Genomic DNA, 20213 nt, shown 5'->3' on the forward strand with positions numbered 1-20213 from the left:
CAGACATGCAAGTGTACCAAACAGTCTCCCTTCAAGGAATAATCAAACTAAAGAAATCAGTTCCAATGTGAATTAAGACACATTTAGAGAAAAAGAGCCAAAGAATAACAAGGTGTAAAGGTATATTGCAAGTGGAAAGTATTTTAAAATGTAAAAATAAGGAAGGTTCTTACATGAGTGGTCTGAAGAGATATTGTGTGGGACAAGAACAAAGTCATCTGTGTCACAAGAGGAGTTCTTGCTACTGGTACTGGCAGAGTCTTTAGAGACTTGGAGATAGTTAGGAGGACCCAATGGAGGTGAAGACAAATTTTCTTCTTGAATATGCTGCATGTCTGGCAGAGACTGGGGGGTAGGGTAGGGGTGGGGGGTTGTTGGTAGAAAAAAGGAAGTAAAAAAAAAAAAAGCCACATTGTAAAACCAGCGATTCAGAATATAGAATTGCTCTTTTAACTATGAAGTTTCTAAAGTAAGAATCATCACTACCTTTGACACACAAAAATACTCCCATCAACAAAAAAACAAACAACCAAAATACAGCCCAAGATTTAAGTATTTAGAAATATAAAATGTATTTGAATTCAGACATTTCAAATACTGGATAACCTTGCAGTTTCAATTTAGACAGTCCTATATTAAATAGGCTGTGAATGTAAACAATTGTAATTCATTCAATCATTCCACGCACATCTTCTAAATACCACATAAAATTAAAGTCATCAGTTCGTATCCGTATAAGGGACCTTAACCAAGAAGGCCAATACAAAAATTACCTGTAACACTCGCTATATTGCAAACCATACTAGCACATCTAAAAGATTTGCCACTCTAGCATCTGATATGTATTTTTTTTCTTTCACAAAAAAGAAAAACAACAAAAACCCACAAAGTACAACACAAGGAGCAAGAGAGAACCAAAATGTTAATGGTACTCCTCTAGCAAAAGACAGGGGCATTCCTTGCTCTGTGCTCTTAAACATGACAGTTTTCACCGTTCAAGTACTGAAAGATCTAAATTTCAGTAAATCTTGGCTAAACATTACAGAAAATACTTTCCAGAGATTGTTCTGTAAATTGGAGAACTTACTGGAGGAGAAGCAAAACGGCATGAAGGAGAGCTACCACAGGAACTGCCAGAGACTGAGCCTGCATATGTGGGTACTGGTACAGGACAAGCTAGAAGGAGAAAAAAAATAATGGGACTAAGATTTTGCAAGGCTGAGTTTCCAACAAACTCATTTCCTTGCTGCTTTTCATTCATGAACTCTTACACAACTGAGAAGCACAGCACATCCTTAAACACACAAGGGTATTTAAGTTCAATTGAAATGTCAAAGGAACTAGTAAATAAGTATCACATTTCAGTCTAGCATAATACAAAAAAGATTCAACATCTAGGCTTACAATAGAGCACAACAACAGTCAGACTCAGGAACAGATCTCATAAACACTTAGTGTGGTATCTGGCAGATCTTTCTCCCTTCCAGTCCCCAACATTCATCATTCACACAAATAAGTGGAAAAACTAAACTACTTACATTTTTTGACTGTTGAAATCTGATCCAGGAAAGGGTGGTTGAAAAATGCTTCTGTAGAACAAGGAACAACAACCATTGTGAGTAAACGTACAAATGACATAGAATTTACAGACTATATTGCAGATGGCAATAAATGGTTGCCTTCCCAGAATCAATATTTCAGAGCCAGAGGGTGAAAAGCTTATAAAAGATTGAAGTCTTCTATGTTATATGTTGCTATAGTATTTGGAAAGGAAGCAAAAATCAATTTAATAACTTCAAACAACAGACAGCAAGGCAAATCAGACTGAATTACCGAAGGACATTTTATGACTGCACTTAAGGAACATGTACACAAGAAGCCTTCCTATACTTCTCATGAAATCATGTTCTCTGTGTTCAATATTGTACTATTTCAGTTTGAATTTGCTCTTCAAAATGATGAGCATCTCTCACATCAAATACTGAAAGTATTCTCATTTCTGCCTTGCTCAAGGACTGATGCTTATTTTTGAACCCATAAAGCTACTCCTTAGGTGGCCAAAAAATCGCAACAGACCAGCAGCCATTCTCCTTCCCACTTCCCACCAGCAGAACACAACCTGTGCAGCCGGTTCATAGCGTAATGCAGAATTAGACACAATTTCTTTAATGATTTCCTCAGTTAACTTGTTCTGTTACAATAGAAACATTGCATTTGTTGTAAATGGATATGCTAAGATGCATTTAATTGACTTGGCATAACCAGTTGGCTAGCAGTTTACATGGGAAGTTTTATTCTACAAGAAGCAACCTTCAGCTAGTTCAGGGAAGCTGCGGGTTGGTGGAAGCCAGCAGCTGAGCTTTGTGAACTTTACTGGGGAAAACCAATATTGTTCATCAGACCTAAGGAAATAACAAGGAAAAAAACTAAAAGAATCTGAGGCCTGCAGTATCTCCTCTTCCTTCAACAACACTTTCTTCCATGACCTGATAAGGAAGGGAGGTTAGCTGTAACGCAAGAACAATGTAATGATTAACTTCAACATGAGGATCAGGTGTTCCTGAGCTTTCGTACAACACCTGCTGTTCTACTTTATATTGCTGGAAGATCAACAAGATTTCCAATGCTATTTTTACTTTAACAACAGGCAACTGGGCTCAGTTGCACACTCTCCCTTTCACTCCCTTTGCTAAGCACATTCCAGAGCAGCCCCTTTGAGGCCCTTTAAGTGGCTCAGCCAAGGAAAACATGACTTTCATCACTACCATTCTGCTTTCTATTTTTCTTTCTAGCACAAATGCATTCTCCCACTACCACAGATGATACAATGAATCTCCCATGTTTGAAGAAACTGTAGGGGATCAGCACACCTAGAGTGTGAAGTGGAATCAATTACTCAAAGTCCACGTTTGTGATGTATTAATTCTTCTACACATAGATTTATATACTGACCTCTGAATACTGTCACTAATATCTGGGACATTTTACCCAATTATCATTATTTTTTTCTGGATATGACTTCTACTTAAGTTTTTACATACAGCAGTTAAATCAAGTTACATCAGTCACATCCACACACAAAGTGCCATGTCTGGTTCTCAGAAGAGAAACACCTTAATTATGCTAGTACTGATGTTTTAAATTCCAAATTGCTAAAACCAAGTTTGATATTTCTCGGAGCAAAACTCAGCAGGAATTTAAAATTTTTAAAAAAAAAAAAAAAAAAAAGGATGCAGCTATGAGAGAGTCTTGATCTTCAAGTAAAGAACTAAAACACCTTACAAATTGAATTGTTCTCTCTCCACAGCCTAACAGTCGTCTTATCACGAATATGCAAGGACCACTTGTGATGAATGAGTCAATTTGTGTATTTCAGTACTGCATCAAAACTAAGCTTGCATGCATAACGAGAGCGCAATGGGGAAGTCTCATTAAGCAGAAACAAAAATATAGCATGTCTGTCTTTGGGATGCAACTCACCCTAGGATCTGAGCATCACAAGAGCTAATAGCTTATGGTGAGGAAAGCACTAGGTCTTATCTACAAAGAGCACGAAGAGACTTTAAGGTTTAGGCTCCTCCTCACCATTCCATAAACTCAATAGGTCACCTATCTTGTTGCTAAAACAAACCCCAGTAATAAAGCATATTGCTATTGATATAAAATAGTAACAATGAAAAAGATAATTGTATTTAGCTAAGTTAGCTTTAATTAACTAAAACTTTAAGATTAACATTTCCTGGCAGCTATGACAAACAGTGCTACAAAATTTAAAACAACCAGCATGAATAACATGACATACAAGATGCAGCTAAGAACAACTAATTAAGATTTAACTTTTCAGTGGTCATTTTTTAAAAATGCTGTCTGAGTTTTCATCTAAAAAGAAGAAAAAAGCATTACTAATTTTGCAGTAATAGGTAACCAAAACCCCAGCAATAAAAAGGCTTTTTGAGACCAAAGAGAGTAAGTAACAGACAGTGACTTACAGTTAAGTACAAAGAACAACAAATTTAAACTTTATTCCTGACTAATTTTGAAGGGCCAACAGTTGCAGCCAGTTTGAATGATTCAATAGTACCAGTTTGAGGCCTTGAAATCTTAAGAACAATGTTCTGCAACAAAGATCTCCAGCTAAAGAGAAGCAGCCAAACACAGCAGTAATTTGAAGCCAAACGAGTTCACTTTTGTTAAGAGGGTATCCATATAGTTTGTACTAGGGTTTAACTTCCCAATTAATGCAAAATGCAAAACCCCCAGACATTGCAGTGATGTTTAACAGACGGCAAAATTCAGTCACTGCACATTTTAAAAATTCTAGGACTTAATGAAATACAAAGATACAACTGTTGTTCCAGTACTTTGTTATGTTTCTGCAGCCAACACTACATGGAGATCAGAGATGTCTGTTCCCAGTCTGACGCCTAAACACCAGTTAAAGCAAGAGAAATAAGACTGTGACATGAAATTTAAGGTATATCAGGTACCACTTTGTGGGCAAAAAAAGGCCACAATTGAAAGCAGTAAATTAATTTATATTTCATTATTCGTCAACAAAGTCATAATTTTTTGTGCACCACAATACTGACTGACAGCCATTATCTATTGATTTATTTTGGGTATTATACGTACTTTATGATAACTGAACAGAAAAAAGTACTTCACTTTTCATGTAATTGGCTGTAGACGAAAGGTCAAGACAGTTATTCCAGTCACTTGAATACAACCAGCACGGAAAGTCAAGAGAGCAAAAGGAAAAGTTACATACCAAAGTCCATTCTGTCTTTTTGGTTTCTCTGAAGCAAACCCAACAGCAGATCAGCCAGGTAAGCTGACGTTTCCCTAGGAATACTGCACACAAGAGGAAGTAAAACATGCATTACATTTAATGCATGCATTAAATAATGCATAGCACGTTAAATTTCAGGAAGTCAGCATTCTGCCACATCCCTCAATCTTCACTATACATGCTCGATAACCTTAGTACAGGACCCTTTCAACTCAGCAAGGCACAATGAAGGTAAGATGCAACATGAGTCACTGGTATCATACAACATCCTTGTTTATAGATAGCAACATCAAGTATTTTTATGAATCCCGGGCATTCCCAAAGATGAAAAAGCGTTCAGTCAACAAATGTAAGTGAGAGGAAAGGCACAGTGACATACCTAGGAATCAAATTCCTGTTCTTTTCATAAAACATTCTCAAATCTTGAGGACTATTGGCCTGTCAAATAAAAATGTACATTAATTAAAGTTCAGTTTCACGGAGAAAAGAGCTTTCGTACCTATGCACACATGCACAGAAAGGAGGGTTTTGCTTATGGGCCTGAAAGGAGAAAACCCCAAGCACAGCAGTGACTTCAGTACTGGGTATCGTTATATATTTCCCTGGGCTTGAACACACTGATCTCGTAGACCAAGCATAAGCAACTTCTCCCTTGGTATCCTCAAGTGATCTGGCCTTCAAAGCATCGACACTACACTCAGACATCACTACTTCTGTTTTCATGACTGGAAGGAAAAAGTCCTAGGAATTTCCATGAGACTAAAAAGTGGAAAAGGAAAAAAAAGTCTTACCTGAAAAGGTGGTTTTCCAACAAGACACTGATAAATCACAGTTCCTATGCTCCACAGGTCTGCTTTAGCATCATAGTGTTGAGACATAATCACTTCAGGGGCCTGGAACGAACAGCAAAATCTCAGAAGGGAAAAAAAAGAAGCAAAGCCACAGCCATACGAATTCTGCAGTTGTTCTGTCAGAGCAGTATAAACAGACTATACTAAGACAAAATGAACTTTTTAATCTGCATTACATGGCTTCTAACAGTTCTATCTAAAATGAAAGCTAGTTTCAAAACCACAGAAAACTGGAAAAGTTGATGTTCTAAAGAAAGCACCTAGTGATGGGCATGTATGGGGACAAGAGTTAAGTGTTATTTACTTGGTTTATGCAGCCCTCCTTGTGGATAAATAACTAAGCATTTCATAACGAATACCTTTATCACCATTTTACATATACAGAAACAAGACAAGGGAAAGGAAAACGATCTTCCCATGATCATACAGCACAGTAGTGGTAGTGCCAAGGTCAGACAGTTCAGTGCTCAACTGGCTACCACACTACTTAGTAAAAATTAATGGCAATTAACTCAAAATTGTTTTCTTTAAAAAAAACCAAACAAACCCACATGTGAGATAATACATTAAATAACTAGAATGAAAACAAGTAGGTTTTTTAACTACTAGTGTAAAGTCTATATTTGATCACTTTTTATTTTCTATGAAACTGGGAAGGAGATAATGCCCCATTTCAGGAAAAAAAAACTTATGTAAGTGGGAATGAAACTACTTTGCAAAAAAAAAAAATCAATGCTAAGATGTATTGTTTTTTAATTCTCTAAGATTTTTCCTCCCTGCAGCACAAAGAAATGTTCAATTTCTCTCTGATTTTAATAACCGTGACCTCCAAATCACAAGAGAAAAAGGAGCCAGTAAAACTATGGAAAGGTGAATTGCATGCTGCCCCTAATACTTTTACAGCAACATTAGGCATTTGCCGATCTGCAGGCAGCAAATTACTTTGTTCTGGTAGGAGAATGTTTGCGATAAGCAACATAATCTGAAATATACTGTCACTTACCATATACATAGGGGAACCACACAGAGTTGCAGCCATCATGTTGCTATGCAGATAACGAGCAAAACCAAAGTCAGCTATGTAAAGAAACACATTTGTCAATTAAAAGAAAGATAATTTTCAAATCTAGAAATTATCTGTCTCTTATTGAAAGCTGCTACAATTACTAGTTAGAGAGAAAAAGACAGGTATAACATATAGCCAGCTACACATAATAGTAAAATCTGTGTTACATGGAAAGAATAATGTATTATCTCCAAAATAGCAAGCCAAGAAACAGCAGTGGCATCATTTGCACAAACTACTGCTCAGCCATCTCTCCAGCTGCAGAGCATGCTCTCTGGCATCAGCAGGAAAGGATTAAAGTCAGTGGCTAAATATAAATGGTTCATTAAGAGTGATGAACATACAATCTGCTTCAGCAAAACCACATCAGGTAGAAGTTTAAGTCATCAAGTTTCAGATGCCTGAATTTTCCACATAGCATCCAAAACTATCAAATAAGGACAGCAAGAGAAGTTTTGTCTCCTCTGTGCTGTTCAGAAGATGGAGTTGGAAGAGATCTCAGATTCTGGTTGAGCAAAAGCATAGAGGGGAAAAAAAAAAAAGTCTTAAAAACAAGGTATTTCTAAATGGACACTTAACAGACAACAATGAGAGATTAAAACTCCCGAAGTGTCCTCTGAAGAAGAGTTTGGTAGTATCCGGAACAGTTGACATCTCTCCCCAGTTACAATGCCAACCCTCCTTCTGCCAAAAATAGGTCATAACCTACATTTCAAAACTTCTCAAATAACCCTTAGGAGGGTCTACCACAAAAAAAGCCAGCTGGAACTGTTACTGGAGTCTCACATGCACGTGGTTTTAAAATGAGCTAAAGGCTACTTGGAAGTTTCAAAGCTTACAGATTTATGTCTAATTAAAATAGTTTAATGCTAGAAACATAAGCTAAATAGGTTTCTTTTTTCTGCAGATTTAATCAGAAAGGTCTTTATGACTCAATCTTTTTTTAAACTGAGAATCTGCATTACAGCATGAAGCTCATCATTCTAGACCTACTGTCTGATTTGCATCAATTTAATACACATCATATCCAGTACAGCCTCTGCACTTCAACTACAAAGAAACTTCTGAGTAGGGAAACAATCCAACAGTGATGAATTACCTTTAGATCAAAGAAAAGCATATTTACCTATTTTGATGCGTATGCCGCTGACACTTGACTTCCTACGACTGGCATAAGACAACAAAATATTCTGTGGTTTAAGATCCCTATGAATGATTCCTTTGCTGTGCAGAATGCGCATAGCTGCTGCAATCTGCTGGAGGAACACTCGGATGGTATCTTCACTAAGAGTTCCTTTAGCTGGAAATAACATACACATTAGCAGATGAGAAAATAAGTATCATTATCTTTGGGCAAAAAGCAATAAAACACACAGTGATCAAATGCAAAAACAATGAAGACAACCAAATAATAGTGAATTGCATTCAGAACAATCCAATCTCCAATGTTTTTCTATGAATGTATATAGAGTCTCAACAACATACACATCTCCATGCTTTTAGGCTAGCTACAGTACTCTGAATTACCTGTTTTTACAGTAGTTTTTCAACTTGGTAGCACAATAATTGTAAAACTTCTCAATCCCCATTAAATCCTAAACTTCCTAAAAAGGCAAAGGAGCCAAGAAATAAAAGAACTTCACAGCTTAGAACATTAAATGTATTTACAATCATGTTACAACCTGGAGCTCTAAAATTTGTGCTTTAAATAAATTATAGGGATTGCAGATAACCATTCTGCTTAAAAATTTCATCCATGATAAAACTCATTTTGAAGGGAACAAATGACGATGTACTTTTGAAAGTTTTTTCAGAAGGTATTATCTCATTCTGCAGTCTGAAAAAGTACTAAATGCGGGAGCTTGATTACACTGTATACTTGTCTTCCCAGGGATTTTAACGGGAAGTACATTAGGCTTTTAATATACACAGTTACCATAACAATAGCTCTTCACAAAAAAGATTCCTTCAACATGCTGAGATACAAAGGCAAGTAGAAAAATATTTTCATCAAGAAAAATATGAAGATTAACATCTCTCCTCAAACTTTTTTTTTGTAATAAGAATCCATTTGTCATGAACTTCTGTGTTCACTTTGGACAAAGCCATGTTGAAGGGCAAAATCTCTTCTAAACCAGAACTGCCTCTTCGTAGAAAGCATTATTACATAAGTAATTCAGTATTTTTAAGTTCACATCTTGGAAAAAAAAGCAAGTGGAATCAAAACACTGGAAGCAGCCCCCAAATAAGACTTTAGAAATAGAAAAGAGTATATTTTTCAGCATGCTACTTATGATTAGCTACATCTTCTCCCTCATTTACAAATAAGGGAATGTTACATTCTACTGTTTTGAAAGTAGTGGCAAAAAGCTTTTTCTGTCTATGCATTATTTTATTCACTTTCATTGCTACTTTGTGGGGTTTATTTGCAAGTATGAGTGGCATTTAAAATCACTGGGAAATATTTCAAAATAAATGCAAAACCTTATTGTCTTCCAGCAGCTTCAAAATTTAGTTTTCAAGTTCTCAGTGTGGCATAAAAACACACAACAAACATTGCTCTGCTGCTGACCTTGACTGGAGATAGAGTACAGCACTAAATGGGTTCTGAGCAAATTGAATTACTCTTATAAAGAGGGTACTCTAAAAAAAAAAATCACACCAGGGTGAACATGCATTGTGGAATTACACAAGTTCCATGAACAGAAAAACATTTAAACCACAAGCAAAAAAATCTCAGATAAACACCGATGGATTACAGGAATGCAGAATATAAACATGTAATACAATAGCTTCTTAACAGGGAAATACAGTAGTCAATTACCTTGTAAGTAATCTGCCAAATCCCCACCATTGCAGTACTGTTAAAAAGAAAGGTTTTTATTTAAAACACCAGCACTGAAATACTTGCTATATAATTTTTACTGTGTAATCTTTTCAAGAAAATTACAACATCTTTTTCACCTGTTGGCCTTAAAATTGGTTTGTCAGTTATTTGTAATTAATAATTTGAGGTGTGACACTTCATCAATACTTACAGTATCATAAAATGAAACTGAATAATTTATGGAACAAACACTGCTGATAAATTCAGTAGTGCATAGGAAATTAATAATCCAGTTTTCAGAATTGCTTGCTTTCCAAGTCATGGTTATTTTGCAGCTGTGCAAAGAAGGAGTTTTGTCTAAAAATCATCTTTAAAACCATCCAGAAATAAACATGTACGTTAACACATACCTCCATTACCAAAAAGACAGAATTGGGCATTTCCTAAAAAGAGAAGAACAAATCCCATTTAAGAACATACCAAGACAAAGCCTTTAGTATCTGCTTTAACCAAGCATAACATGAGATTTTTCAATCAACTGAGAATCCTCATGTTAAAGTCAGTTTTAGAGGGTAGCATATATGTACATTCCCCACCATTAAATATTTCACATTTTCAGAAATATTAGTAAATGTAAAAAAAAAAAAAAAATATCACCAGGCAATATCATGAAGACTAAAGTTATCGTTTGAAAAAGCATTATACTCAAGTAACATCAGTTAGCACTGTATGTCACTCCCTTAGCTTTCAACCGCCTTGGACTGCTCTATCAACACCACCTCTATATTAAGAGCCCTTACAAATACATAAATTTTTGCTATCAGACATCAGTGAAATCAATCACTATTGGGACACTTACATTTAGTCAGAACTACACTGGGCAGAATTACAAACCGTAAGCAAGACAATTTGGCTACGACAACCAGTTTTCTAAGGAGGAATTCCAAAGTTATGTTCCCTACTTCCGAGTAAAATAAGCTTTGGTTCTGCCATCTGACAAGCTGAAGGTCAACCAGAAATCACAGAGCAGTTAACTGTCTGGAATAAACCGAATCCCAAACACTATTCTATAGGATAGTTAACTTCTGGAATTATGTGTACTTCTGTGAAGTATCTCCCTCGGCAAGTCACTGGCAGAAGCATGCCCCTGCCATGGACCTAAAAGCCTTATGGCAAAGGTGTGACTTGTTACAGCAGCCCTACTGAGATTTTCCAAAGCACTGAGCTCCTTTGACCTATTTGCAAGCTGAATTCCCTCTCTTGTAACTGGGTAAAAGTTATTGAAAGATAGATTAGCTAACTTCTACTGTAAATTATCTACACACTCCACAAAAATGCAGTAAAAGTGTCTGTGCTTAAATCCGACTATAACAAGAACATTCATCTTTTTTACAAAATTTTATGAGGGAAGAAAAAGCCTACCTATGTCAATAATCAACACTGTTTTCCACAAAGTCTCCTGCATAAAATAGTTTTGTTGTGCCTACAAAGTTAAAGACGTTCAGAGACCTTTCATAAAGCATTTTTTCCCTTTGAGCTGACTGAATAAGACTGAAAGGAAAGAAGACAGAACTAGAAGGAAACATAAGGCAATATACACTAAATAGGATAATGTTTTTAGTTACACAGTGTGTTACCTCCCTTTCACTTTAAAATTAAACTTAAAGGTTGACAGTTTGTGGGAAAATATGTTTTTAAGACAGTTGAAAGAAAAGAATGAGATGGCATGCCAGACAAGGCCAGGCATATGCCCCAACTGGAAGTGGAACTGCAGCAGTCTGTATTCTGCTAGCTAGGGTCCAAAAAAAAAATCAAAAGGGACACTGCGTGGCAAAACCAATGCTGTGAACTCAGCCACCGTTCCCAGTGTTTGTATTAAAACCTCAGCACTTGTATTAGAACCTCAGAACATGTTCAAGGACTCAATAACAGGTCAGGCTAAGAAGTTTTAAAAAGAAAAATAAAGTAAAAATGGGCAGGGGAGGGAAACTAACTACCCTAAATATCACAGACAGCACAGGGCACATGGATGGCACAACCCATTTAAAGCACATTTCTACGAATCCATCACAGATACAGATAACTGCAGTAAGCACAGTTCAAGATGAACTGGCTGTTTTAAGGTTAATTCAAGACTGTACTAGGCTGCTTCACTTTCAGGAAGCATTTAGTTTAGCTGTTCTCGTCCGTGTTCCAGAAATGCATTTGAGGTTCTTTCCAGCTCAGAACATCTAGCACATTACAGATGTGTTTACATTTGGAAATTAGCTTCAAAGAAAGCAAGTTTCTAGGAACATTAGTCAAATCTGTTGGGAATGAAAGGCAAGCTCCAACCAATATAGAATATTAAAGCAGCAGCAGATCACATTTCAGGAAGTCCCAATTGTTCAATGTTTCTGTAACAGCTGTGGCCATATGTGAACCATAATTTGCAATCCTATAAATGCCTCAAAACCTAAGCGCATACATTAAAGCAAGAAAAGATAAGTAATTACTTGCTCTATAAATCACTGAAAATACATAATGATAAATATTTGTTTCTTTCTACATTGTTCCTTTGCAACAACATCTTCCAGGACAGAATCTCACTTTCTTCCAGGAATCCCAAGGATGCCAAACAGCAACTCTGAGATCCCAATTTATCAAACTGAAAATTCTGCCAGCTGAGGATCACTTCACTTCACTTAAAGGACAACTGTGATGCATAAAAGAATAACATAGCTAAGAAGCATGGAAACTGCCCGTTCTCCAGTGACAAGAAAGAAGCTCAGCTAGTGGATTTCCACCCGAACATAGCAATCCCATGAATCAGAAATAGATGTTCCACAGCGTCAGTGCCTCCACTACACAACACACTCTGTACAAAAACAGCAGCTTATGGCAGTATGTAATGCTCAGCTCATGACAGACATTATTCATCACAGAACTGAGAGAATGTGTTTTCTGGATTCCCTTGGAAACAAAGTCCTTTCAAATGAAACTGCTCTCTTCAGAAACATGAAGCTGATGATTTGTCCTGTTGTACTAGCTCTCACCTGTTTAAAGAAAGCCATTCCTACAGACCACGCTAGATTTCCCTCAAATAGCATTACTCATCTTTTTTTTGGCTGATACACTTGATTAAAAATAATCAAACAAGTCACTAGGTTAAAGTCATAGTAAGTAAAGCGTGTTTCCTTATTGTATCTTGGATAATCCTGTTTTATTAAATCAGCAGAGCAGATCAGAGGTTTCACAATGAGATTTTCCCAGACTGGTCAAAAGTCCCATCTAATTCATACTGCAGAAGTAGTATTTTGCACAGTACTGGTACCAAGCTCCCCAGCCACATCTGGTCCCAACTCTAACTCATAACCAAACACTTCAATATCCCACCAATGTAAGCTTTAGTTCAAAACAGCTGAAGTTTTTCATCCCTTCACAGCTGCTCGGATTTTGTATTACAGTGCCTGGCCAGCCTGACTGGGAATGTGATCTCCATTTTGGGACCACATTCAGAAAACCCAAGTCAATTCTGTGGATGCATTTTCCCCTTCTAAATTATTTTGCTGCAAAATAAAGCTATCCCTGTCACCATTCCCTAGACTTGTGGTTTCTGTTAACTTGCTAAGCAAAGTGCTCAAAAATGAAAATATTAGTAAACCAGCATGTTTCAGATCTAACATTCAGGAATAAAGCTGACCTAGCAAGGTATTTTAAACCACTTCTTGCAACAGATAACAAATCCTTCAAATATTTACATTGACATACAGATCATAAAATTAATGCAGCCAGGGTTGCCCTGGCCTACCTTCTACCTAGAAAAACAATCAAGCAAAACTAATGTATGTTGTGTTGCAACAATTACAGTTTTGCCCAGCATACCTTGCTTTGTTGCTTAGTGTTCTTGACAAAAACCTGCTTTTGCTTCTTCTTATTCTGAATCTAGGTTTTACTTGCAAGTTGAAGTAACAGATAGCAAAGGTTAATAGGAAACCATTTTACAATTCTGAAAGCTAACAGATAAACCTAATAGAACGAGATTAAGAGACAACGTATTTGCCAAAACTTGCTGTGTTTTAACTCTAGACTTCCAATAGCTGTCTCAAGGAACGTGAAGTTCCAACCCAAATCACAGGCTCAGCGCAGTAGCTCCATTTAAAAGACATTAATTGAAAAAGAAGTCAAAACATCCATGGTTACTTCTGACAGCTGTTGCTAGAGCTCTAGCGCATTGGCAGAAACATACCCTAGACTTCTTTTTGGTTAGGAAGCCCTCCTTTAGAATAAGCTGAAAGTCTGCAAGGAGCTTAGTGTGCTGCCAAAGCAGAAACTGTGGCAAACAAATAGTTACTATGTTTTTGCTCCAAGTCTGTTGATTGCCTTTAGCTGCAGTTTATGATTGGAGTCCCAAGAGCACGAATTAACCTGACAGCCTATGCACTACTATTATCCGATTAATTTTCTGATATGTTAATTTGTGCTATATTTGCTTTAAATTTTTTGGCCATGAATAGTTTGTTTGTTTAGGTTTTTTTAAGCATTAAATACATTTGGAAAAAGTTCTAATGATTAGTGGAAATGGACGGGTCCAGATATTTGTAAGGCTGTTTCTCACTATATTATAGGTACTTTTGCTTTCTCAGTGCACCACAGCAGCAGCTTCTAACGTGTTCAGCTCTATATCATCTAAAGGACTGAACATTTTGTTAGTTCTGGCTAAACGTTAAGTCTCTGACTAAATGTCACTTGACATGTGCCTGTCGGATTCAAATAGCATGCATGCTGCCAATTATTCACATAAAAGAGCAATCAGCCGTGGAGAAATGTACCACAATAGCCGTATCATTCATTTCTGTTATGTGAAATGCTGTACTTAACTAATATATATGGGAGGTAGTGACAGAGACTGGAGAGACTAGCTTGCTTGCACAACAGAAAGGCAAGGGAAAACTGTTCACAGCACACCAAACATTTAACATGCTTGCGTACTAGATCTTCTGAAACAATTCTGAAATAGAAACTATAGTATCTAGGCACAGCAGGTAAGCTAAGGACTGTGTAGTAACTCCAACTCTTTGGTTCTGTGGGCCGAAACAAATTCTAACTGGTTGTTCCTAATCTTCAACACCTACACTAGTGTCATTCTTTGCAGCCCAGTATTGTCCTAGCCAACCCTCCAGTTAGCATCACCTGCCAGATTGTATTTCAAAACCTTTACAATTTTACAGGGCAGGATTTTATTTTTTTTTTTATCTGAAAACTTTTCTGAACAGCATGTTTTCCTATGACTGTTTCCACACACAGTGAGGATGAATACCAACAAGCACAAAGGCCTTAATCAAGGAGCTGAGGGAAAAAATACTGAGATATCTCATTCAAAAGACAACAGTTCAGAAACAGCTATGATGAGGGCACAGAGGCAATCAAAGCTGCAAGACACCAAGATCAAGAGCACACAACAGAATGCTTGAAGCAAATGCCTCAATAAATACATGCAATACTACCAGACCAACTGGAGTCCTTGGGTAAACCAAACAGTAATATTTAATTCCCACTGGTAAAACAACAGGTATAGATAAATATAGTTCCTTCCATAAGCATCCCTAGTAAGAACTCATGGGCACTTGTAAGTAAAGGCTGAGGTGTAGGTACCAGAAGGACCACTGGCTTTGTTCCTGCCAGCTCTCACTGTTTTCAAGGACATAGCAGAAGCAGCTGCAGTTACTTTGCTACATACCAACAAGCTAAGACAAGAAACAATTTCTGTTCAGATACTGTTTCTCCAGTAACACACTAGAAATTAGTTCTCCCTAAACTACTGTTCAAAACTTCAGACTCCATACAGTGAAGACATAAATTCATTCTTCTAAAGCACTATCTCCAAGATACATTATAGGCTTTCATTCTGATGGCTGACATTCTAAAGAGGTTTTGAATTAAATTATTTGCTAAAACAGGCACTGTCTGGCACTGTGTAAGAGATTAGTTCTACTCAGCACACACTTGGGATCATGAACCACACAAAACTGTAAATTCACATCCTAAAGATAGCACATTCCAAATAACTTACTGATACCTTCATACTTCACTATAATATTTTATCCAAGGACCTCAATGTACTTTATACTGGTGAGTTGGAGATTATTTTAGACTCCTTTTGAGAAATACTGGGCTCCATCTCCCTAATTAACAGGATCTAAGGTTGATCGTCTTTTGCAGGATCAATGACGTGCCACAACACCACCATGGGAAAAGAGCTGCATTCTTGTACCATTTTAGAGATTCAGGAGGTTTTTATTCTTGAATGAAAGACTACCAAACTCTTCCCAAGAATGCAAGTAAAAAAAGTCTCAACAGGTTAAGTCTTGCTATCCATCTATTATATTCTGAGGGGTTTTTTAAGCATTTCACTTCATGAAAAAGTTAATTTCACATTTAGAGGTGAGCTGCATATCTTAATTTTGCAGAGCCCTACTACTGCAAAACATTTGCCTGTCACAGATACAGATTTCATATTTAAGTATCTCCAAAAATGCCTTCAGACTTAGAACCACTCTTCATGCCCTGGTGCATGCAGATCCCTGGCCTTCTGAGATGGCACAAATAATGATATACTCAGCTTACATAAAATGCCTAACTGTAGATCAAACCTGCCCGTGCTGCATGTAACCACCTTACAAAAATCAAGGACAATTATCACGCTGGCACCAGAACAAAAAATTTTTATGCCAACCAATGCACATACATTAATGGCACACCAATTCACTCGGGTGCGTCTCCAGATGAATGGGCATTTCTAGTAATTTAACTCAGTGGACCTTATACATATTAAGTAACATATCAAAATGGTGTTCATAGAAGCAGAACCAACAGCGATGTAAAAGGTTTTAAAATGTTCATGTACTATAAGCAGAATGGCTCACAAGTTCTCCTTGGATCTAATTAAAACCGTAATGGTGTATGTAGATTTATTACACTGACTTGTGTGACATTGGTCACAATCATGCTACAGGAACCCAACCATAAATGAACAGAGATGAAAGAGAAGGAATTTAACTACCTCCTGTGAAAACAGTTCCAAATGAAGTCTTTTCAAATATGTAAAATAATAACTACCCTTTCATTCTCAAACTTAACAATATATGTTTCAAATTGCTATGCAGGGGTACAGCTTTAATCTCAAAGTACTGCCATTAAGTACAATAATTTCATTTTAATATTATGAGATGAAAAAAACATCTACTCTTCATTGCAATTAGTATACACTTTTTTTCACTTGTTTTGCCACTTACATAGCACACAGTCTTTTCTATCTGAAAACTTGCTACAACAATCAGTTCTTGGATTATTCAGCTAAATGGTCTGCCAAACAGTGCATCTGAAACCTGAGCATTTTCTTATTTCACACTGTCTAAGGTTAAGAAAAACTTCAGACCAACAGAACTACAAAAATAAAACAGACTGCCAGTCACACTGAGAACTTCCTACTGTGACACAGACTCCACTGGCTCCAGCACTGAGGGGGAAAAAAATAGCTTCTGTAACTTAAAAATTGCTTGAAATCCTAAAGTCTTATCTGCTGTACTATATCACTATGTTCACAATACTATGGCAAACAAAAAGGGCAGTACATGCTAGAACATGAAATGCTGAAGAAAATTAGTAGGTGTAACAGCCTACTAGACATGTGAATGCCTTGCATAGTGTTCGTTCTTGCTGGGTTACAAATTAATGTAATCATAAAAGTTAATGATGTATAATATTTCACAAACATAGCCCTGTGCAGAAAGGGAAAAACTTATTTGTGCAAGTGTCACATTCTTTAGACCATATTTTGCAAAGCAATTTCTATAGAAGTAGCATCATACTGCCAAGCTTTATGTTTGCCATGAATGCATTTGAAATATATCCAAGGTTTGAGACACAGGTTTTCCCTTCTCTTTGCTTTAAATTTTCACTTTATTTAAATGCAATAGTCAGTGACAAGCAACAACACAACAACACCCCCTTCTCAAATGGAGAATACAGGACTGATCATTCCAGAAGTCCTGTCACTCTAAGGTTACTCTTTCCTGTGGCAGAAGAGAAAAGCATAGAAGTTATGTTTATAAATAACCTTTAGGTAAAGAAACCATAGACAGGTGTACAGCTTTCTTCCCTTGTGGATGTTTTGTACATAAATCAAGAGAAGCAAGAGCCTCTCCAAGGCTTAGACGATACAAAATGTTAAATCATAAAAATTCCTATCTAGTCAACTACCCTCAGGTTGAGCTGCAAAGCTGAGTAAGTATTCTTCACGTATAAACATCTGTAAATGATAAATCTGAAATTTAGCTGCTTATTCACACACCAGTGCCCTCATTCAACCATTCCAGTTTCTTTTAAGATGTCTGGATATACTAAATGTGGGATGCTGAGAGTTGATTTCCACTTCGCAATACTCAGGAAAAACTGGTCTCTTCAAGAAGCACAAAAGCCTACACTTTCCCTCTCAGAGCAGCTAGTATCATCCAAAATGCAGAGTTCTGAAGTCAAGTCCCAGGAGGGAAAACAGTCTACACATCCAAATGGGAAGCTGTGATGCACAGTCTGTTACTATGTGAACATCCATCTCTGTACCAAAAGTCAATGGAAGTTAGTAGCACCACAGGACACGTACACACAATAAAACCTGAGGCTGCCTAGCATGGGTCACGTGAACACAGGTTTCTATGGCTAGAGATACACATCTACATGTAAGCTGAAAACCTTTTAGGATGCAAATGTGTAAAGACACAAAATATTGAAGAAGGTCAAAACGTCTATTTTGCATTGCTTTAACTATGCAGTGCCCCATGGGTGGTTCTTCATAATTTTTTCATAAGTGTAACTGTATTTAAGATTAGAATTGAGCCCGGGAGATAAATGTATGGCTCTTATTCAAGCAGAACAAATGGCTGTATAACCTACATCACATCATATTTATCTTTACTCAACATTTGCAGGCCTTAGGATACAAAAAATGTACTTCCTACTAAGTAGAACACACTACCCTAGATAGGCTAGAAAACTAACTCCTCCACTTTATCAGACAGAATCCTGGGAATAAAAAGAGGACAATAATTTGAAACAATTTAATATTTATTTCTCCTACTTTAAAAGATTCAAATGTCTGCTTGGCTTTTATACTTCATCCTATCCTTTTGTACATAGGCAACAGTAATATATACATGCATAATCGTGGTGGTCTTCCTCCTTTGGTTCTTCCTCACCATGACTATACAGGGCTATACATGACATTTCTTGGTTACAGAGTTATCAAAGATGCTGCTCCTTTTCTACAACAGAGTAATTTAAGTTGACTTCTTAATGTCACTTGCTTCATCCCTTCAGATCAACTCCTACTAGTACATTTTCCTTCAAGTGTATTCAGTCGTTATCCACAAACACCCACTTTCCAATTAAATTATAGGGCCGGGGAAACAAGGCTAATTCAGGAGAATAGTTACTGCCACAGACAGAGCTCCCAGCCCAGCTGATGCTTCTTCTCTGGAGACAGGACCCAGCTACACAAACAACCTCTGCAGAGGTTCTCAGGGTGCCACTTGACCCTGCTGCCTGGAAATAAATTGTATTCCTCACAGCTTTCAATCCCAAGTGTGTATCCTCCTTGTTAGACCAAGCCAATACGGTATAAGAGCATAGTGTGCTGAAGATGAGAGAACTCCCCTGCCACTGCTTAGGGAACGGGATTTCTTTTTCTAAATACCAAACTGATTATAGCAACAAAATACATGGCCATTCAAAATTTTCTACTTGGCATACATATATATGCATTGTACATTCATAAATAATTTTTAATGCAGAAAAAGACATCAAAATATATTTTACCTGGACATCATAGAGTGCTACAATATTTTCATGCTGAAGTTCCTGTAAAACAAAATATTTGCGTTACAAAAATAGCCTTTTAGTATTATTATTTTAAATCTAATATGCTAGACAACAATCAAAGAGAACCAAAGTTTACAAAGAAAGGTAGCATCTTTTTTAGACCATCTGATGGAATTCGGAGGAAATCCCAGCTATTTAGACAATATTTACAGGAACAGGAAATTAGGCAATATCTTCAGAGGTTATAAAAACATTTGCTTCCAGAACTTATTTTCTATGTCTTGTTACAGAAAGTACTACAGCACAAAATCCTTTAATGAATATTGGAAAATGACTAAATTTAATTTTATAGTCCCATTCAATTTCTTGCTTAGCAGAGTAACCAACCACACAACGTTCAAGTCAACCTTACCATTCTACAAAAAAAAAGGAAATCAAACCAAGTAACACCAAATAAAAGTCACAGGACAGATTATGCAATTATTTGTAACTCCTCAAAAAAAAAAGTATCTGTCTTTGCTAAGTACTTGTAGCACACTAATATACCCAACACCACAATTTCTGGTACATAATAAATATACTAGAATATAATATATATATTAGTATATAAAATAGTGTTGTATCTCAGAAGGTTGGAAAGAACATGGAAAGAAAGCAGCCCTAATTATTACTGCAAAGCTACGTGGAAGCAGATACTGTTAACTGCAGAGAGCGGAGAATGCTAAGAGACCATCCAAGGAAACATTTCCATAAAATAGTGTTGAAAGAATAAACGATGCTCCATTTTATTTCCTTCTTTAGAGCCACGCTACGCATTTTAAGTCG

At 36.8% G+C, this 20213-nt stretch overlaps 1 protein-coding gene across 1 annotated transcript in view; it reads right to left on the minus strand.

Moving 5' to 3' along the window:
• Positions 1-20213, minus strand: part of ULK2 (unc-51 like autophagy activating kinase 2) — a 40270-nt gene that overhangs the window by 17428 nt on the left and 2629 nt on the right. Inside the window, exons 3-13 of the mRNA XM_056336160.1 lie at positions 19386-19427; positions 9944-9976; positions 9531-9567; positions 7833-8006; positions 6644-6717; positions 5581-5682; positions 5169-5227; positions 4769-4851; positions 1539-1589; positions 1088-1176; positions 174-345 (exon numbers count right to left, since the gene is read on the minus strand). Coding sequence (XP_056192135.1) covers positions 174-345; positions 1088-1176; positions 1539-1589; positions 4769-4851; positions 5169-5227; positions 5581-5682; positions 6644-6717; positions 7833-8006; positions 9531-9567; positions 9944-9976; positions 19386-19427 — 916 coding nt within the window. The remainder of the gene's footprint in view (positions 1-173; positions 346-1087; positions 1177-1538; positions 1590-4768; positions 4852-5168; positions 5228-5580; positions 5683-6643; positions 6718-7832; positions 8007-9530; positions 9568-9943; positions 9977-19385; positions 19428-20213) is intronic.

The sequence above is a fragment of the Falco biarmicus genome, chromosome 1, assembly GCF_023638135.1.
Source record: "Falco biarmicus isolate bFalBia1 chromosome 1, bFalBia1.pri, whole genome shotgun sequence".
NCBI classification, from domain to species: domain Eukaryota; kingdom Metazoa; phylum Chordata; class Aves; order Falconiformes; family Falconidae; genus Falco; species Falco biarmicus.